Raw genomic sequence first — 14218 nt, 5'->3', positions numbered from 1 at the left:
AATGTTTGACTGGTCCTTTCTAGATCTGATCCCATCTTTTTCCCCAGAGGCTATTGAAAGAAGGACTTTTGGTTAAAGGATCCAGCCCTCTAATTTAATGGTTGCGAAACAGAGGAATCTTTAAGTGGGGAGGTCACAAGCAGGGACTAAAAACTCCCAACTTTGGGCGTCAACCATCTGTCCTCCCAGCCCTTGCTACCTGCCTCAAAGATGCAGTCATGTGAACTCTGCTGTCGTTAACCGGCTCCCAGGAATTCCTGTCAACAGATACCCAGCACCCGTGTTACTACTTCCAGGACATTTGAAAACTTGAATGTGAATGGAGTGTTCTGATACGTAAGGCTTTTGCATGGTTCTTCCCCATGCAGACAAAGCGCCCTTTTCTTCAGCCACCTGTAGCCAGCATCGCTTGCAGCCCTAACATCACAGTGTCTATGGGATTCTGGGGAGTTAGTACCACTTCCTAGACATGTGTCTGCAGCCTTGCCTGTAACCGTCTGTTGCATGCTTGGTTCGTTTACTTATTTTTATGCCCCTCAATATTCTCCTATATTCCACCTTCAAACCATTGGGCCGGCACTCCTCACACACACTAAGGCATGCTGCCTTGGCTACTGAGCTCTACGGAGCTTCAAAATGCAGTCCTTCCAAATGAGTAAGATGTTTCGACTCGTTCTCTTTTCTCAAAGCCCAAGCAGAGACAAAAAACACACTTCTGTTTGGCCTTCAGGGAAAAGACGCAAAAACTCATAGATCCCCAGACAGAAATTTTCATTTTACAACTGCGATACCACCTACCAGAACTTTCCTTTCCCTCTTTCCAAATGCAGAAGCACGCACGTGCCCTTTGGTTAAGGTAGCTGTGGGCATACGCGGTGCGGTCTGTGATGACGCTAGTCTCTACGTAACGGGATTTGTCATCTTGTTCTCCCCATTAGACTGTAAGGTCTCCGAAGTAAAGAATGATGTCCTTTTCTTTCTCTATACTTCCCCAGAGCCCAATTCGGTGTCGCTCTGTGTCTACCAGGTGTCCAATAAACACTGCTGACAATGTAAACAGAGTTCTTAGCACTTACAAATGAGAAAATGCCCACATTCACTGTCAAAGGTTGTTTTTTTTTTAAAAGATTTCTTGGATTCAGTGCATGTGTGTGTGTGTGTGTGTGTGTGTGTGTGTGTGTGTGTGTATGAAAGAGAGAGCAATGAAAGCCTCAGAGATGAAGACGACCTGAGAATGGAAAACATGAAGACACATAGAGATAAAGAAAAGCATGCAGACCCACAGCGCGAAAGAGCAGCACATAGAAACCCATGGGGCTCCTTCCAGGCTCAAATTTATATATTCATGTATTTTAAAATGACGTAGCCAACACTGTGGTCCAAGATTTTGTGATTTCAGGTGTTCTACCCCAGACAACCCGGCTGTGGGAAAACAGACAGAAGACGGGTGTCATACCACTCAATAAGCCAGGTGCCACGGCCCCAGGCCTTTGAAACACGTCACCCACACCTTCCTACCGGGCCTGGGAATTCTTGCCACCTTTGGTGAGGCTGCCAGAGTTTTTCCTTCCAAATTATAAAGTCCTTCATGAAGCCAGGCCTCAGTTACGGGATGGTTGACACTGAGTGTGACAGCTGCCACTCCACACTGGCACCAGCAAAGCCTGCTCCATGCCGCTAGGGAGAGGAGACAGCACGCAGTGGAAGAAGCCACGCCGAGGGCTGGGCAGTGTGGGCAAGTCACGCCACCCTCCAAGGCGTCAGTCGTCCGGTCTGCGAGAGGAGACACGATCCCTGCGCAGCCCAGGGGCTGAAGTGCGGCTCTGCTGTAACGGGGTGGCTCATGGGCACGTGCGGGGCAGCGGGGAGCGCCGTCTGCCACCCGGACTCACGGCCCCCTGCAGCTGGGATTTCTACAGGGAGGAGAATTGGACTAGAAGCACAAATCCCTTCCTGTGTGATAACTGTTTTAAATTTTTTGACGCTTTAAAAAAACGGCTATAAAAATATCAAATTGTAAAGAAATCAGAACCAATCAGATCACGCATGATTACATAATGCACCTTAGTGATGAAGAGCATGAGCTTTCAAGTGGCAAAGACCCTTGTTCGAGGCCCCACGCCCCCACTTACTAACTGTGTGACCTTGGCTGAGTTACTGAATCTCTAGAAACCCAGGCTTGCTCAGCAGTAACATGGGATTAAAAAACAGTACCTGTCTGGGACTTCCCTGGTGGTCCAGTGGCTGAGATGCCGCACTCCCAATGCAGGGGGCCCGGGTTTGATCCCTGGTCAGGGAACTAGATCCCACATGCCGCAACTAAGAGTTCGCATGCCACAACTAAACAAAAAAGATCCCGTGTGCCGCAACTAAGACCCGGCACAGCCAAATAAATATATATAAAAAAAGTAGTACTTGTCTCACAAAGGCAATAGGAGGACTAAATGAGATACTTTGTCAAACATTCTGATACACAGTAAGCTCTCAAGATAACTGGCAATCATTATTCTTGTTCAGTACTTCCTCCCATTATCTGCGATTCACCTTATACAAACACAGTTAAAAGTATGCAAGTAACCGGGGCTTCCCTGGTGGCGCAGTGGTTGAGGGTCCGCCTGCCGATGCAGGGGATGTGGGTTCGTGCCCCAGTCCGGGAAGATCCCACGTGCCGCGGAGCGGCTGGGCCCGTGAGCCATGGCCGCTGAGCCTGCGCGTCCGGAGCCTGTGCTCCACAACGGGAGAGGCCACGACAGTGAGAGGCCCGCGTACCGCAAAAAAAAAAAAAAAAAAAAAAAAGTATGCAAGTAACCAAAATCTCCTCTGAACAACCAACACGATGTTGCAGTGTACATGCATAAAAGGCCGGGTATTTTGTTCACACAGCCATGCCCAGATTCTCATTTAGTGTGACTCTGTACACAAGTCTAATAGCACTAATAATGATGGACACTTGATCGACCACCTACTGTGCACCCAGCACTTCGCTAAATGTGTTACATTTGTTATCACACTGGACCCTCACAGTCCCACAGGTACAGTCATCTCCCGCATTCTACAGATGAGGAAGTAGAGGATGATAGAAGCTAAGCGACTTGCCCCAGGTCAAACTGATTAAGTAGGAAACTCAGGATGTGAACTCAGCCAGTCTGATGCCAACCCACACTCTAATCAATGCCCTACAGCGCCTCCATGCCCATCCTGGTGATTCCGTCTCCAGGCTTGTGGCAGGTTAGGAAAAAGAGCTCGAGGGGTGGAGGGAACTGAAGTGACAGGTACCGTGACACGTGAGGGATTGACGGATTAACAGGGAGACAGGAAAGGGAAGGGGATAAAAAGCTCACAGAGAAAGGCTTCCATGGCACAGCTGTCCAGACCCAGTCGTATCAGGGGTCAGAGCGCCCTAATATATTATTCAAAGCCCCCGAGGGTGTCATGATTCCACAGCACAGTGCGATAATTTTCACTCTGCCATCAAGAAAAATCAAATTGTGTGCTCAGGAAGACAGAAAAAAAATGAGGGGATGGGGGACCGTGGGTGATATATTAAAGGGGTGGGTAGATTCCCTCGGGACAGCGCATCTGCGTTGAATACCATTTGACAATTTGCATAAATAAGGCACCGCCTTTGAAAAAGATGATACACTATTCAAGTAAGAGTTAAGGAAATACCAGCACCGGGGTGTCATCTGGATACTTTTTGTTCGTGGATCCTTACCTTTTATTTTAACCCAGCTTCTATGCAGTCTTGAGACAAAAAACCCTTTAGTCCTCTCTGCCTCTCTCAGTTTAGAATCATGTCTTTGGTGCCTTTAGCCAGGGTAGCATTTAAGCGTCTCACAAACTAATTGCATCAGGTAATTGAAAGGAACATGTATTGAAAATAAGGATGTAAATATTATTTTTTTTTAAATGGAGGACAAAAAGGTATTAGGTGGCCTTCTTGTCACAGGCAGCTGTCACCTGGACTTTTAGCGTCCCCTTCGGGCACAGGCCAGGCTGGCAGAGAAAAAGGGACTTGTGTTAAATCACGAGACCCATTTCCAATCAGAAGCCACTCATGGCTTCCTGTTCATAACCTTAGCTCACAGCCCCTTAAAGTGAGATTTTGTTTTATGCCTATTCACATTATATTCCCTAAGCTCCAGAAAAACTGCTTTCAAAGTCTCAAAATGAAGCTTAGAACATAATGGCTTGAAAGGTGTTTGAACCGAATTTGAAAAGATTTGAAAATAGCATTTAAAATTGATATAATTGTAACATGATATCTTTAACAGGTCCTCTAGTTCTGCTTATCTGAGCAGGGAGAAACCTCCAGGAACCAGAAAAGCCCCCATTCACCAGCAGCCCACACTCACCACGCTGGCCAGCGGTGTCCAGACGGCAGAAAAGCTGTTCCCAGTGGAAACAGGAGATACCCTTATTCCTCTAGGCTAGGGTTGCCAGATGCGGCGAATGAAAATACAGGACACTGAGTTATAGTTGAAGTTCGGATAAGCAAAGAATACTTGTTGACCATGAGTAAGTCCCATCCGATATTTAGGACATGTTCACATTAAAAAATTATTTGCTATTTATCTGAGATTCAGGTTTAACTGGGTGTCCTGTATTTTACCTCTCTCTACTGTGGGCTCTGACCCCCTAGGAGATTTAGGATGGGTGGGAAGTAGGGGCGAGCGGGGGTTCCGCTTACCAGCCTAGGAGAAGAGCACCACTGACGGCCCCGGCTGGCATTCTCTCTCCTTCAAGCAGCAGGCTCCCCTCCCTTCCACCCCTTCCTCCTTTCTCTCTAAGGAGGCTCCATGGCTCCGGCCAACCCATGGTCTTCCTTAGGAGACACCTCTGATCCCTCTGGCTGTCACCCCCCATAACACACCTCCTAACCTGACCTCGTCCCACACTGAGGTGTACGCGTGGAGGCAGACGGTGCTTGTGAGAACTTGTTTGTTTCTACGTTCTACTGTGTCTTGATTTGTTTCCCGAGAAAAGCTGCAGATGGGCTTTGCAGGGGCTCTTGATTAGAGATTTCCTTTCATTTTTTTCTTTCCCCGTATAGACCCCCCCTCCCGCCCACTGTATTCAGATGCCAAGAAGTAAGTCGGTGTTTGTTCCCTGCATAATCATAATTTCAAGACCTGAATTAAAGCGAGGGCTGAGCCAGTATGCCCAGCTTACCCAGGAGAAGTTTCCATAGACCCTTATAGACGCTGGCCTGATTCCAGCAGTGGACGCTCTGACCACCTCCCACCCCGACCATTCCATACTACTGATTAGTGGTCCTTAGTGAACCGCACTCAAAAATAATCACATATATTTAACAAAATCAAGGAGGAAAGATCTCTTGGTTTCAGGCTTCCAAGTGTGTGCTCGCAGCAAAACATTTAGAGCCCAGCCATAAAATGAATGGAAATAGGAGGAAACACTGACACAATAATAAAACGAGGGGTGAGATTAATGATGCCGTAATACAATCTGTTTTCATTTGGTGCAGAGAAAATTAATTTTTGAAGACACTTCATTTAACTTTGCAATATTTTGCAGTGTAACCTTTGATGCTTGAAACTTTTCTCTTTCATCCCCTTTAAGCCTGAGAATGGGGAAAGCCCCAGTTTTATGTCTGGTTGTAAGTATTGCTTCATGGCAGATGATCAGGCTTGCTGCCTCTGCAAGCAATGTGTACTCAGGGAACAGAAGTTATTGCTGACCATAATCTCAGCTCTTTACCTCCTATTGAAACATCCACTTTAATAAGCCAAAATTCAACTTCCAAAAGAATAAGATGTGATACCTTCCAGAGCAAGGCACCGGGGTGGGCTGGACGACCAGATAAGGTTGTGTAAGCACTCGAGATACTCCGACCCCTCGAGTTTGAATCCAGGAAAGCAGTGATAGGAGATCACAGTTCCCACTGGGAAGGAGGTCTGGAACTCGGAGATGTTCACATAGCCATTAGAAGAGGCAAGCGGTCTCAGGCAGCCTGCGACGTGGGAAAGAAAAAGGGAAGTGTCTCACGTGGTCATCTTTGTACACCTCAAAGACAAAGCACTATATGTCTTTCGGTTTCCCCCGCTGAAAACGCGGCATGGCCTCTGAGGACCGCACACCTTGGTCTTAAATGCTCAGACCTCCTTATCTGTGTACCTATTCTATTTCTAAAGCAGGCATTTGCTTGTATAGTTGCAAGTGGCATCGAGAGGGTCAGACGAGTAGGGAAGTAGTAACGAGAGGTGGAGCTGTGGATCGGGACACCCCTAGCCGGTGGTTCCAGCCCTGACTGCATGTTAGAATCACCTGAGGAAAGTTTTTAATTAATTTATTTTTCATTGAAGTAGAGTTGATTTACAATGTTGTGCTAATTTCTGCTGTACAGCAAAGTGATTCAGTTATACATATATATACATGCATTCTTTTTCATACTCTTTTCCATTATGGTTTATCACAGGATACTGAATATAGTTCCCAGTGTGATACAGTAGGACCTTGTTGTTTCTCCATTCTGTATATAATCGCTTACATCTGCTAATCCCAACCTCCCACTCCATCCCTCCCCCCAACCCCCTCCCCCTTGGCAACCACAAGTCTGTTCTCTATGTCCGTTTCTGTTTCATAGATAGGTTCATTTGTGTCACATTTTAGATTTCACATATAAGTGATATAATATGGTATTTGTCTTTCTCTGTCTGACTTACTTCATTTAGTATGTTAATCTCTAGTTGCATCCATGTTGCTGCAAATGGCATTATTTCATTCTTTTTTATGGCTGAGTAATATTCCATCATATATATATGTACCACATCTTCTTTCTCCACTCATCTGTTGATGGACATTTAGGTTGTTTCTATGTCTTGGCTATTGTAAACAGTGCTGCTATGAACATTGGGGTGCATGGATCTTTTTGAATTAAAGTTTTGTCCGGATAGATGCATGGGGGGGGGATTGCTAGGTCATATGTTAATTCTATTTTTAGTTTTTTGAGGAACCTCCATACTGTTTTCCACAGTGGCCCCACCTACTTGCCTTCCCACCAACAGTGGAGGAGGGTTCCCTTTTCACCTGAGGAAATTTTTAAAAACACTAATGCCCAGACCTGTGCCCGGGTAGGTATCCAGCCTGGACACCCCTATCTTTTTTAAAGCTCCCCACATAATCTTAAAGTGCTATCAGGGCTGAGAACCACTGAGGTGCCACAGAGGGAAGAGAGACTATTTCCTGTTTCAGCAGCGGTGGTGGGCAGCTCGAGAAGGTTAGGATGCAGACTGGGTTCCACGGCAGCAGAGAACGGAACAGACACCTGCCTGACGCAGTGCAATGAAAGTTTTGAAAATCCCATTGTGTTTTAGGTGAAATAGGAAAGTAACATGTAACGCAGTGGTTCTCAAACTTGAGAGTAACCCAGAGAGGGCTTGTAGGACAGACTGCTGGCCCACACACCCAGAGCTTCTGGTTCAGTGGGTCCGTGTGGAGCTCAAGGATTTGCACTGCTACAGGTTTCCGGGCGCTGTTGCCGTGGCACCAGGCTTTGAGCAGACGTGCTGTAGCGAGTTTGTGCACCATGCACAGAATACTGTGTGCCATCCGAGTGAGCGTGAGGCCTCGATCCCTACTTCTGTAAAACAGTAGCTGCCTTTTGTCCTGAAGCCTGTGCAGCCCAGTGGAACATTCCCAGTGGCACAGCAGCCCACGTGGTGTGGCATCTGCTGTGATTAGTGAATTTCTTATTGGCTTCAGCAGCTTCACTGGAGGGAATAATGACCCTGCAGAGCTGTGCTCTTCCCGGGGAGAACTAATTGTGTGTGAAGTAAATAATAGATACTGGAAAAACCTACTTTCCCTTCCAATCACCAAGCACAAACTGTATCACGCAGGCACTGCAGCAGATGACGGAACTCCTCTCTTAAGATGACTCTCTGACACATTACAATACAAGCGTCGAGAGCTGCGTATTCAGCGAACTGCTCGGGTCGGCGCCTTAGACAGTGGTGTCTGTGTCTGTATCAGAGCAGACACAGACAACGCAGTGAGGGGTGCAGAATGTAGGAGGCATTCACTCTGGGGTCGTCAAGGGTCAACCTGCACTGCTGCATCCTGGTGTCCTGGAGCCCCGCAGACCCCACAGACCCCAAAGATCCCTGCCCGGAACAAGCCACACTCAGGACGGACCAGATCAGAAACGCGTGGTGCCCAGCCATCCTTTTGGGCAGTCCCGACGGTCTTAAAGGATTTTTTTTTTTTCCGGAGCTGAAAATTAACACTGTTCATGGCAAAAGTGAAATGTGTGAAGGGAGTTTGGCAATCAGGCATAAACAGGATCAGTAACTGAGAAAAAAAAAAAAAAAAAAGATAAGCAAATCAACACCAACAAGGGAATGTGTTAGAACCCTGAGCAGGGTTCCAATGTGTGGGCACACGTGACTGTGCCCCTGCCTCCTTCTGGGAAGGAGTGTGGTTCTAAGCTACCCATGTGGATAGACTGCATCCCCTAAGTCAAAAACTAACTCTGACCCACAGGGAGCAGGAAGCATCGGCACATGGCTCTCTAAAACACAAAGTTCCGGGGAAAAAACGGCCTTGGAATAGTTCCCACCTCCGACCCCAGAAGGGGGTTGGAACACGTGCAGCCAATCAGAGAAGGAAAGCTATGCTCACTCTTGGTTGGAGGACAGACAGCCTGTCGTAAAAATACAGTAGAAAACTGACTTCGACTCAATAGTTGAATGTGATTTCTATTTGCACTTCGAGATAATAGAGAAATGGTTCCTCAGGCTGTAGCCCCTGGATCTATAGGTACAAATAAAAATTACAGGATGAAATGTCACTCGAAGGGCCAATTATATACCCCCTTGGGGCTCGAGAGGTGTCAGGCTGTCTAAAGCAACCCTGCTGTGCCCACGCGGGTGGACGGCAAGGTGCAGGGGCTGGAGGCGGGTATCAGGGCCCAGACCAGGGGCACCTCCTCTGTGGGGACCGAGGGCTCTGAGAAGGGCTGAAGGTGGGCTGTGGGCTGTATTGCTGTTTGAAGACACACACCTTTCAAGAGAGGCCGGCCAGCTCTTTTGTTGCTGTAAAAAACATCGAAGCTGTGTTATGACTGAGATTTAGTAAGGGGTGCTAGAGGGGAGGGGCGAAAGGGCACAGACAGAGCAAGAGGCAAGCCTGCACCTGAACTCGTGACAATGACACCCCAAGATGTCTATCCCCATAGGGCATTTAAAAAAATCATTGGGGTAAAAAGAACTCCTAAAGAAGCGTACTGTATTTAAGGGATGTAAAAGGAAATTGAAAGGGTGGGAGAACCGAAAGACAAGTGGAAAATATGAAAGCGAGAAGGGGTTGGAGTCTGAAATAATTTTCTTGGCCGTTACTCGGATGGCGCCGCAGGACTGGAACGAATCCATGGTTAATAAAGTTCATTTGGACAAACAGCCCTACCTAAAAGCCGGCTGCTGATTCTGTGGAGAGTCTCTAAGAGAGTAGAAATAAATCACGTGTCTCCTTTAAGAATGTAACCCATAACACGCTAAACAACCCAGAAGCTTCTGGGGAGAAATGCAGGAGGGTGAGGACCTGGGCTGCCTCTGTCCTCCTAATCCTGAAGCCTTTGTTTCTTCAAGGGGCCGTGACTCTTAAACTCTCACATAAGGAAATGATTTATTTCCAACTATGGGGTACACAAAGCCATATCAGAGTCTGCCCGTCATGATTTCCAAGCAGAAAGTTGACATCCGTCTCAACTTTAACATGCCAGTGCTTTTGGTGTAAATAAGATTGCTAGCCTTCTCCCTTGGATTATGAATTATGCATGGGTTTCTTAGTCCTTTGGTCCAAGTCACATGTCAAAAAATAAAATCAGAATTAATGGGAACTCGAGGGTTTATTTTCACAAACAGGGGGCCCTCTGTGTCGGCCCAAGCAAATTTAAAAAACGCAAGAGGATAAATACTCATCGTATGGTTTGGATGAAATTTGAATTTGATTATTTTTCTGCTCCTCATGCATTATAAAAAAGGATAACATTATTAAGAGAAAATAGCCTCTGTAAGATTGGCTTTAAATATATTCGCACCACAACCGAAATCAGTACAAATGCTGTTATTTCCATTAAATATACAATAGTTCATCATTGTGTTCACAGCCCAGTTACAAGGCTCCTAATTCTGCAACGACTTTTGGTTTCTTAGGATAAAGGAGACATCCAACACACTAAAGAATAAGGTATCTCCCATTTAAACTTTAAAGCTGGGTGTATAGAGCTGGAGAGAAGCACAGGGAATTGTGGGAAGATTCCAAACACAGAGCTGTGGTGATCAGAGTGCAGTACAGCTGAACCATGGGGTGTGCGTGGCTTTGTGTTTCCCCCTGTCATCCTATTAGAGAAACGTGTACGCGCTCCACAATCAAGTCTGAAAGAATAGCTGAGAACCACAGCCTCAGCCCCGTACCTTGACAGATGGGCAGATGGTCCCACGTTCCGTCATCACGACATAATGAAGCCATGTTGTACAGGTCAGGGTACCGGATCTTGAATCCTTCGTGACAAGTGATGATTAATTTATCTCCATGTCTGTATGTCTTGTTATGAATCTCGGCATCTTCAATTTGTGGAATGCGGCAATCTGCAATTGCGTAAAAAGGACACATTATTTTTGGAATTCAAACAGTTGTGGTTCACAGCTTCACAAGAAAGCTCTTATTTTCACACCTGGTCTCAACCTACGCGGCAATCTGATAAATGGTTCTTTATTTATCGCTAGACTCAGGTCCCAAGGGCAAGCAGCAGAAGCTGCAGAACCTGCTTCACAGAGAAATAGGAAGAGGGGTCGAGGTCCAGGTCTAAAAGGAACCTTGTTTTCCGCCCGCGACACTTTACACTTTACAGTTGAGCTTACAAGCAATTTTGGAAATGAGTGAAGAAAGACAAAAACTGGGGATTCACATGAACTATCTAGCTGGTTGCCCACTTGGCTGTGTTTGTGGACCGTGCACTGCACCAAACAGCCTGGCTGGCTGCTCTCGCCTGGTCCTCCCGCCTCTGCCTGTGGGGCGAGGGCCTGGGCCTGATAAGAAAATGTGCTTTGCAGAACAGCAGGGGGCCGAGCTGGGGCTGCATTTGCTATTAGCATTTCTCATCCACCTTATCTGTTTTTAAAAAGATCATAAATAGAGCAGCACATACTACTGCCAATATCACAAAAGACTCAGAGAAAGCAACTGTTGCCTTTGAAAAATGGAATCAGAGCAGAATGCAGGTGGCTGGGAGGGGAAGAGGCCACGGGGTCAGGAGAAGGGTGTTGGGGGGTACAATCATGCAACAAAATGATTAAAAGAGAAAATAAAACTAATCAATCGTAGGGCTTCCCTGGTGGCGCAGTGGTTGAGAGTCCGCCTGCCGATGCAGGGGACGCGGGTTCGTGCCCTGGTCTGGGAAGATCCCACATGCCGCGGAGCGGCTGGGCCCGTGAGCCATGGCCGCAGAGCCTGCGCGTCCGGAGCCTGTGCTCCGCAACGGGAGAGGCCACAACAGTGAGAGGCCCTCGTACCGCAAAAAAACAAAAAAAAAAAAGCAAAAAAAACCTAATCAATTGTAACTATCCGCTTCTAACTCTAGCTACCTCCAGTTTACCCTGCGGGCCAGTCCACTCTGCGCTGGGAAGTTGGGGTCCTGCTCCCTCTGGCCCCTCCCCCTCTAAACACCGCCCAACTAATCCTGTCTAATTTTTTTTTTTTAAATATATATTGGAGTAGAGTTGATTAACAATGTTGTTGTGTTCGTTTCAGGTGTACAGCAAGGTGATCCAGTGATACATATATATGTATCTTTTCAAATTCTTTTCCCGTGTAGATTATTGCAGAATGTTGAACCGAGTTGCCTGTGCTATACAGTAGGTCTCTGTTGGTTATCCATTTTAAATATAGCAGTGTGTACACGTCAGTCCCATCTGGTTTAAGTCACTTTGTTCACCATGTGTCTCTCTTCATCTCCTGTTTTAAAGTCTCTGATTTTACACGCATATATGCTTGTAAGCATGAGCTATTTATTTATTTCTACTTTTAGAGTCAGGTAGATGAGTTATGTTTCCAGTTTGCTGCTTCTTAGTTTTTTGAAACAAGGCAAAATTTAAAAACAGCACTTTGATGATCATAGAAGCTTCCTTCAGAAATTTCTCAGTGGGTTTCTCAGCCACTCCCCAAAGCCTATTGAATCCAGAATAGGTTGGAATAGTATTAATAGGAAGTCTGACCTTCAAGTTCCTCTAAGCTTTGAACGGTTAGCTCTAGGGTGATGAGCCTCTGGGAAGCCTGAGGCAGGTGGCTGGCCTGAGGATACCTCTGCGAGCTGGGAACTTGGGTAGCTTTCAAAAGAGCATGTCCCAGGAGCTTTGATGTGCGGTTGAAGCTGGGTTTACTGGGGGCAATCTGACAACAACGGACTCCAGAAAACAGAAAGTTAGTGACGGGAAAGCCTCGGGCAGAAGAGGCCTCCCAGGCAGAGCAGGGCCCTGGCAGCTGAGAGCGCAGGGGTGGCGGCCATTCACCATCTCCTATGAGTTCTCCGGAGGCAAACGCTTGCGAGCCCGGCTCTGCCTTGATCTCAGCCCTCGTTCTCACCATTAACTTGAGAGCAGCGACTGTGTCGCCACTTCCCCTGACGTTCCCTCCGTGCCTCCAGACCTTTGTACACACCTGGCAAAGAAAGGCTGAGGGAAGCCATGTGGACCTTTGCCCGAGAACGCTGTGCGCCTGCAGCCCCCTCGAGAGGCTGATTAACAGGCTTTCGGGGCAGTCCTGGCAGCTAAGCCTTCCCCTGAGGAAACCCATCATCAGCTCTTCCCTTTGCCTATGGATTTCAACAGAGAGAGTCTTGGCTGGAGAACTGGGTTCTGGTTTCAATCTTACTTCTCATTTTTGTGTCTCAGGCTACAGAAAGAGGTTTTCTAACTGTTCATGTTTAACCAATAGTTTTTCTGCAAGAATAGCTGAATTCCTCCCAAATCAATCCCAGAATAATGATGACGGGAGTCACAGATAATTGACAGTTCTCTGCACACTGCTGCCGCCTTCTTCTTAATGGAAAATGTGAATTACATTTTTTTCAATATCGCTATGCAGAAATTATTCACAGCAAATAAAAACACATTTGTCAAGGCATCGGTCTGTAAAATCTGGGCTGTAAATAGATCCTGTGGTAGTAACTTATATGACTAACAGTTATTTTCATGGTTGACTTAAAACTTATTCAAGAATTAACCAGTATACTCAGGAGGTGGCCAACCGGTGGCAGTAAACTCAATGGACAGAACTGGCCATTTGGACACTGTGACATATGGACACCGGCTGACCAGGAGCGGAAGCACCCAGCCTTGTTTTCAAGAGTGGCTTCTCTGCATAGTGGTCTATAGTATAGAATGCTTTGAACTTCTAATTAGAACGTCACGTTTCCATAGGCAGGAGCCCGGGAATAGAGGTTCAAAGGGAATTCACAGCCTCCCAAATGCGAGTCATTATGTACTCTACTCAAAGAAGAGTCAGCAGAGAGAGTGATATAGGACCAATTTACTATGTGAGTGGAACCCCATATCCACCGGGGAGTCAACAGTTGGAGTTCAAACTCCACCAAGGTAGAGAGGCCAGAAGCGGCCGTGCCCTCCGCGTAAGCACAAAACTCAAACAGACCATCTCTAACAAAGCCTAACCTAAACCTTGACAGGAGAAAATACCATCCAGAGCCTTTCTAATTATTTTTTATCCAGAATGTCTGACACCTAATCCCCCCAACTGAAGGAGGGTGAAGTAGAAAGAAGGCTTTGGAGTAAATACATGTCCTAACCAGTTATCGGTAGCAGTCAACAACTCTGGACCTTATTTCTCTGGAAAGAAACAACCCAGGATCTTTAGGCTCTGAAAAGAAACATGCAACCTTCATCAATTCTAAAGTTTCATATAGAAATAACATGATTTTCTATAGCACAAACGCATCCAGCTGACACAAAGAATTTGTAAAAACTGCTTCAAAAATGTTGTTACCAAAGAAATATACCTATGAAAAAAGGTCTATCAAGTAGAATCAGGTCAACAGTCAAAACTTTTGTCTACAGGGTATCAGTGGGCACTTTGGAGATAAATTTGAGGGATATCAAAAGCTTCCATTCCAGAAATCATTTTTCACCAGCCTATCACTATCATTATTTTTGTATCTTGCTACTAGTAACAATGAGGCTTTAAT

At 46.4% G+C, this 14218-nt stretch overlaps 1 protein-coding gene across 2 annotated transcripts in view; it reads right to left on the bottom strand.

The window, feature by feature from the left end:
* The window catches only part of SUSD4 (sushi domain containing 4), a 120239-nt gene that overhangs the window by 25522 nt on the left and 80499 nt on the right, over nt 1-14218 (bottom strand). For both annotated transcript variants that reach the window (XM_059997928.1, XM_059997935.1), the window contains exons 4-5: nt 10437-10610; nt 5786-5974 (exon numbers count right to left, since the gene is read on the bottom strand). In XM_059997928.1, coding sequence (XP_059853911.1) covers nt 5786-5974; nt 10437-10610 — 363 coding nt within the window. The remainder of the gene's footprint in view (nt 1-5785; nt 5975-10436; nt 10611-14218) is intronic.

The sequence above is a fragment of the Delphinus delphis genome, chromosome 1 (genome assembly GCF_949987515.2).
Source record: "Delphinus delphis chromosome 1, mDelDel1.2, whole genome shotgun sequence".
In the NCBI taxonomy this organism is placed as follows: domain Eukaryota; kingdom Metazoa; phylum Chordata; class Mammalia; order Artiodactyla; family Delphinidae; genus Delphinus; species Delphinus delphis.
The sequence above is the reverse complement of the archived record's forward strand: the minus strand, read 5'-3'. Positions and strand labels throughout refer to the sequence as shown.